The sequence below is a fragment of the Pelobates fuscus genome, chromosome 1 (assembly GCF_036172605.1).
Source record: "Pelobates fuscus isolate aPelFus1 chromosome 1, aPelFus1.pri, whole genome shotgun sequence".
NCBI lineage: Eukaryota > Metazoa > Chordata > Amphibia > Anura > Pelobatidae > Pelobates > Pelobates fuscus.
Genome location: NC_086317.1, coordinates 163,872,580 through 163,880,075, shown reverse-complemented (window position 1 = coordinate 163,880,075; position 7,496 = coordinate 163,872,580). Strand labels below are relative to the sequence as shown.

The following is a 7,496-nucleotide window of genomic DNA, read 5'->3' as shown; positions in this document are numbered from 1 at the left end:
AGGTTGTACACACAGATACGTCTGCTTAAAGAGACAGTTAAAATGGCACTCATGGCTAGAATTGACTCACTTTTAATGCAATACAACCAATTCAAATAATTAAAGACATACCAAAAAAAAAAAAAAAAAAAAATACATTTGAAGTAGCGGCTTTTACAATAAATTCACAGGCTTTGCATTTTATGCAGTTAGCACTGCCCAAAAAAGGAAGTGATCAATCAATCAGGATGGCTCTTTTCAATGTGCTGTATTTATCCCACAAATCCCTGCACAGCAGAGATTTATGGGAAGTGGAGGGTTGTGAGCTACAACTACTAGAAAATGGAAGATTATGAGGAAAGGGAGCTGGGACATCATATACCTCAATACTGTAACCAGCAAGAAAGATTTATTTCATAACGAAGTAGGTCAGACAGAGGAGGCGAGATTAAATGAACACGCCACATCCTTGTTGAAGTGCTTTAAGTGTGTAAAACGTATCTTCTTATCTTATCTGTCACTTTATAAAAGGGTAAATGTTAAGAAAAATTATCATTTTTATAAAGCGTCTGGATTGCACCTTCCCAACTTTCAATCAGCCAGCCATAATAATGCTCTTCCAGATTGCACTGTGCCCTATCACAAAGCAGAAGGAAGTGCCTCTCCTAGGGAAGCACAGATTTCATGTGCACTCTTTGAGAAGCATTCTAGTGGTCAGGAGTCTATAACATGTGAAGACCCCCTGGTGAGCAAAGCAGAGTTGTCATGTGCTGGATTGCAGGCAAGTGCTTTATTTCAGGGAAAAGGGGAGACTCACTCGAAATCAGTAGTACAACACTCCAGCGTTATATATAAATTTATGTTTAACACTGGAATGGTTTTTTTTTAATATGCATATTATTGCAAAATATTGTTTTTGCTAAAACAATAAAAAAAATTATCATGGCAAAAAATCCAGCCAATTATTTAGTCCAAAAGCAACACAATGTACAAAAATGTTCCTTTAATTTGAGTTATGTAGGTTGATTAATCTATTTTAATTGGGGATACCCAGACATACATACATCCTACAAGATCAAAACATACACTCATGCAGAAGCACACGTGAACCTTTAAGACATCCACACGGAAATATACGTGATTTCTCAGAATTCTAAAAGCAAGATTGAGGTATCAGAGGGAGGTTAAAAATTACAATTCACATAAGTTATGGAGAACGGATAAGGACATTGAAAATAATTTTGGTGCAAAATAGCTAAACTGGAATAATTCACCAAATTTCCCTCTCAACTATTATTGCCTAAAATGTCTAATTCCAGTGTCGATATTTCATAATTTCCAGTATAGTGATGAAAATCCGAACAGTAACATATACGGTTAATGTGTCCTAGGAATATAAAGTGACTGAAAGCTTTTTAAAGCATAGAGTCGGAGGGCAATAGGGAGGTGGGGGCCAGAACATCAAATAATAGCAGATCTGCTTCAAGAAAAAATCTTTGGTATACAAAATTATTGTATTTGAAATCTCCACTGCAAAGCAGCAACACAATTGTAACACAAAACAAATTGAAAATAACTAAGTCATTGGGGTATGGCTGCTTCCTTATCATACTGCACTGTCTTCTAGTAAAGAAACATATGGCCTAACTTTGAATTAATTTTATATTTCCAGCAATTCAATAAACGGTGAATTGTAGTGAATCGAAAACCGAGCTGCAGAATTTAGGCTAAAATAATGAAGCTGTGACTATACAGGAGTTGAACATTTTTGGGGTAAATTTTGCACTACAGTTGTCAACACACTACAATTTGGGATTGAGTGAAAAAAAACCTGCATTAAATATTAATTACAGGTGTGTGTTGGAAGGCATATGAAGCCATTCAGGATAAGAACAGGTGCGTTTCGCAACATATATTTTAAGTACACATCTACATATACTATTGTGTATGTATGTACAGAATTAGATCAATTTATATTAAATGCATATGCAGATTATAGTGACTGCATAGTTTGTCAATCAAACACGATTCAAAGTGACAGGTTATTTGTATATATTTGCATACAAACACCCCACAGATGAAAAAAAGCTGGCATTAATATTTGTAAGACACACATGGCTGAAACAGTTAACCAAAGGTAGAATAAGACACACAGGGACACAATACTGAGTCTTAGGGGCCTGTGACTAAGTATCATTAGACCATGAGGTTTTTTCCCAACCACACGTTCAGGAGTTTTCAAGGTGACTACATTAGCAGATTATTTTGGGATAACTATAAAAATAAAAAGGCAAGAGCTATATTTTAACTTTCACAGACCTGAATTATGCATTTCTCATAGGTGTCCCCAAATCAAATCATGTATTGGCATCCCTACACCTAAACAGGTAGGAGTTTAAAAAAAAAATAAAAAAAGCTTTATGAGCAAGCCTGATTTCAATGATTCTTAGACTTTGACATTACTTATCAAAGGACAAGTGCAACCCCTAAATAAAATCTGAACCATATTTTCAGACTAGGCAATATATGGCTAGATTAAAAAAAATAGATTTAAAAACAGATTACTTCAAACACCTTTCACTCAGCAAAACAGAATAAAACAGCTATTTACCAGTAAAATTGCTTTACTATGCAGATAGACCAGTTGGGTCTAGCGAGCTATGGGAGCATCCAAATCACTATACAGATGCTGTAACCAAAACAGATATATCCACCTTCATAGTAAACAACATTCACACACTATAAGAGGTTGCATGCTTCCACTAATTACATTCATTCCTGGCCATGCACCCACTTACACAAACATTCACAAATATTTGAGTTCTTTGAGTTCTGCTCTAGAAGGCACTTTAGATTTTTGGCAAGTCTTCCTTGAGATCTATGTTCCAGAAGAGTTGAGGCAGTGAGCAAGCTGTATGATGTGCCTGTGTGCAAGTGTCACTCCTACACCGAGTTAGGTGTGTGTAAGGAGGATCAACTTTTTTTAAATGCTGGCTGTAGACCTATTTTATGCAATTGTAGGTCATTGTCAAAATACAGATCTGTATATGTTCTTTTTCACTCTTGTGTATGTAACTCTGGGTATTATACATTTTTGTATACCTGTAGATGTTTACCTGTAGATACAAGATATTCTGAGTATACCCAAGTGTATTGTCCAGTGCATATGCATCCATGTATATGGATAACGGTGTATAAGTGTCCAAACTGTCTTATAAATAAGGCAGGGTCACAGCCCATGTCTCCTCAAGAGAACAGGCATGAGGGTCCTTCAAACATATGGTGTCACAGTCCATCCACTTCATCTATGCTAAAGCTGCTTCTCCGGCTGCTGGCTTTAGAAGTGTCTGGGGAAAGGGTGGAGATTAGAGGGTCACAAGCCATCATGGGATCAGATGTCATCATGGCATCATCCATCAGCATGAGGTCCAATTCTGTCCTGGATATATCAGGGAAGGAAGTTTCTGCACAGGCACTGCTCTGGTAAGCAAGCTCTGTGGAGAAGTCCAGCTGAGGCTGGTACGATGCCTGTGGTGTAACTGTAGGCTGCTGGACAACTGGCATTGTGTCAGGTTCTTGTTTGAAGGGATCAGCTGGACTTAGTCCATGAGGAGAAGATGCTGAAATGCCATGTGCCCGGGCTTGTAACTCCAGTTCCTGCAACAGATAAAAAGAGAGAAAATGTGTCTGGAATGTATAAGGGTTGTGAAGATTAGAGCCAAATTATCATTTTTTGTTACATATACCAATATATTTTTGAATTAAAGTTCAGTTGTATACATTTCCATGTGACAGACTGCAAATACCATTGCATAGGACGCAACAGTGATCTTAAACTCTGGGTCCCCAGATATTGATGGTCTGCAACTCCCAGAATTCTTTTTATACAGTGGTTGGCCAGATAGTCGTGGGAATTGTAGTTCAACATCTGGAGGAGGGTGGCAGAGTTTGATATGCCTAGTATAGAGCGTATTTTGGGAATTGATAGCTTTAAATGATTTGAAGTCAAACTTTTACCTGGATTCGCAGCCATAACGTCTTGTTAGTAAGTTCCAGTTGTTTGGAGTGCGTCTCCAGGTCCCGGCTCCTCTGCTGCTCCTTCTGCATATGTTTGATGTAGTCTACGGATGCCCTCAGGATGGTGCCTTTGTTCCAGCGAGTGTCACTGCTGTAGAGAGGAAGTAAATCCATCACAAACGGATTCAAGCCCTGAATTGACTACAAAGCCCCCTATTCTTCTTTATTTTAAAATCTGCACTTATGACCTACAACTTGAAGCACATGAAAACATCACAAAAAAAAGTTTACAGAGGTTTCTTCAACCAATGTGTACAGAGTGGTTGTAGTGAAAAGAATACAGTGTAATAGGAAACAGAGAATATAACACCCCCCCCAGTCCCACCAAATATTTGTGGTTCTGCCGCGAGGCCAGTCTGAGCCAAAACACATCTATGTGTCATGCTGCGAACATGCTTTCAAAGAGATACTTACAGATCATTTGTTTTTGGTATCAAAGTCCCTAGTTCTTTAATCCGATCATTGATGTTAAATCGTCTCCTCCTTTCAACTGAAAGGGAAAGAAAAAAGGTAAGAAGAGGTAACCCAGTAACCAAAGCATAAGCAGAGGAATAGGAGAAGAGGTAGATAGAAAGGTGCAAGAGGCATTTGAAAGTAACAACTTCAGAATATAATGTGCATGGACAATATCAAAGCACAGAACAGAATATTTCCAAAAAAGGGCTTAATCCTGTGCTTATATAGAAGTTTATGAACTTCGTCTGGTATTGCGGGTTTGTTTTCCGCACAGTAACAACCCAAAAATACATTAGCGTTCTCTGATAGTAATGCTGCTGAAGGTAAAAAATCATCACCTTCAAACTGGGCTTAACATTTGTTGTTTTCATCGACTATCACATGATGATTGCAAGTTAACAATACAAAAATATGGTGATTTTGCAAGGTCACAGGTTGAAGATTATCTACAGCCAATCCGATAATCTGACATAGAACTAAAAATAAAAAACAGCCATCTAGGTGGTTTAGATTTAGATTTAATAAAACATTAAATTAATTTTGGGTTTTGATGGTATATGTGGGTCAATAAGGGATCTAATTAATGTGTTGACAAATCCTATGATTGTGATTGCTTAGGCTTAACTAAAGTTATAGAACCCCTTTGTACCAAATGCTTTTTTGAAAACAGTGGGAAGGTATGATTGTGTGGATATCATTATTGGCTCATCGGCAGCCAGTAATATGTAGTGAGTTATCAAAGCATAGACTGTGATTGAAACCATAATTAATAAAGAAATACAAATAAAGTAAAAGTAAAAATAAAAAATAAAATACATATTTCTTTTACTTACTCATGTTATGTGTGTCCTTTTTCTGACGTTCCCTCATCAAGGCTCTGGCATCTGCATCTAGGGAATGGTATGTACAGATTGTGCAAGCAAAGACACAAAAGAAAGAGAACATAATAATAATACATTTAAAATTTCTCTTATGTCAAGTTTAAAGGCTAGTGACATTAACTTTTTAAACGTTAAAAAAAAACCAGAACAATCTACTGGAAAAATGGCTAACACAACATCGCCAGTATAACCTAGAATGCTACACAGTGTTATGCAGACAAGAACCACTAAATAATAATATATAGTGTTGGGGCACTTAAAAGTGTGTGAAAGAACAAGACATGCTACTATGAATCACCTATATGTGTAGTCACCCCAACATACACTACCAAATAAAAATAAATACATTTTAATTTCACTTTGAATTCCCAACAATTCTCATTTTAGTGAATAAACTCGTGACAACGCACAATATAAAAAATAATATTTTACCCTTTAATTCACCAAATAATTATATTATTATTATTACCTAGAAAATAAACAGAAAGTTTTGTGAAGAAGTCTGCCTGTTGGTTTAATGAGGACAGACCAATGAAGTTAGGTAGAATGATATACATCAATCTAAAGCTAAGATATTGTTTTCTATCTTAGGGGTAGGATGAGTAGGGAGGTAAACATTTATACACACAAAATGTATACAGGAACTGTAGTCCAGGGGCATGGGGGCAGGAGCATAGAGTCAGTCTTCACTAGGAAGGCCTAAAAGGCCTATCGTACTACAAAAATCACATTAAGAGACAGAAGATGGTAAAGAGAGACATAAATGGAAGGGATGAGAGTAAGGAAAGAGAAGAAAAACAAGTGAATGAAGACAAATAATTAAGATAAAAGTAAAGGGGAGGGGGAGAGGCAAAAAAGTAGATATGGAAGAGAGACAAAAGTGGAAGAGGAAGGGCATTTAGCCTCTCTCCAAACTGTAGTGCCAGGCAACTCCAGGCATCATAACCATTACAGCAAGCTGTAGCAGTTATTGTAATTGGAGTGTTCTTTTAACAACGATTTAGTGTGGCCAAGCACAGCTTGAGAACACTATGAATCCTCAGACTAATTTTCTTTATTCTGTACTGGTTATGATGCATGCAGTGTCTCTTTAACATGCTGCACTACAAAAAGCCAATTTAAATTTTAACTCAATTAACCGTCAGCCCGGACTGTATTGCATGGTTTCTTGATCTTGTTTCCTATTTCTGTCTCCCAGGTGGAACATACTTCAGGGCTGAAATCCTAAGGTGCAACATATAATCTCCAGAGAGCAACTTTCTGCACAAAACCTTCTATCCATATCTGGAATCCATAGGTAAAACTAACTCTTTCCCATATAGAGCAACATGCTGCTCAAGGTCTGATTATGCACAGATTAATAACACAGCCGATAGTAATTGTTTACTCCTTTAAAGAAATGAAATAGCTGTAACATGTTATAATCCTCCTTACACCCCATTTGTGTTGCTCCTTATTTGTGTTACACCTTATATGTGCACAGTGTCTTTAAAGGGAAACTATAGTGCAAGGAAAACAAACTTGTTTTACTGGCACTGTAGCTTACCCCTCCATTGCGACACCACCGTGGTGCAGAAGGGGTTAAAAAACCCTTCTGTCACTTACATCAGTCCAGCGCTAATGTCCCTTGGCGCTGGTTCAGGTCCGCCTTTGCTCTTCCTCCGCTGACTTCAGCCAGTGGGGGAGACCTCCGCACTCGCATTAGGATTTCCACATAGAAAAACATTATACAATGCTTTTCAATAGGGTTTTAGGTGACGCTGGACGTCCCCATGCATAGCGCGAGAACGTCCAGCGTTAGTTAAGCGACCGAAAGTCGCCTAACAGCCCAGAAGTCCCTGTAGTGGCAAGAAAAATATTTGAGTAACTTTTAAACTTTGACAAGGATCACATTGGGTGGCTAGATGATTGGGTCAGAATCTCCAAAATGGCAAGTTTGTGTGGTGTTCCCGGTAAGCAGTGGTTAGCACATAACTAAAGTGGTGCAAGGATGGGCTCCAACGGCTCATTGCTGCACATGGAGAGCGATGGCTATATATTCTGCTCTGATCACACTGACGAACTACTGAAGCTCAAATTGTTAAAAAAAAATATGCCGGCCAT

General features: G+C 37.8%; 1 protein-coding gene across 2 annotated transcripts in view; it reads right to left on the bottom strand.

Moving 5' to 3' along the window:
* Positions 1-2,401: 2,401 nt before the first annotated feature.
* Positions 2,402-7,496, bottom strand: part of TFEB (transcription factor EB) — a 78,927-nt gene continuing 73,832 nt past the window's right edge. Inside the window, exons 6-9 of one of the 2 annotated variants that reach the window (XM_063451685.1) lie at positions 5,346-5,402; positions 4,471-4,546; positions 3,997-4,147; positions 2,402-3,636 (exon numbers count right to left, since the gene is read on the bottom strand). In XM_063451685.1, the coding sequence (XP_063307755.1) occupies positions 3,265-3,636; positions 3,997-4,147; positions 4,471-4,546; positions 5,346-5,402 (656 nt within the window). In that variant the 3' untranslated portion in view covers positions 2,402-3,264. The remainder of the gene's footprint in view (positions 3,637-3,996; positions 4,148-4,470; positions 4,547-5,345; positions 5,403-7,496) is intronic. The other variant, XM_063451693.1, reaches the window with a different exon arrangement.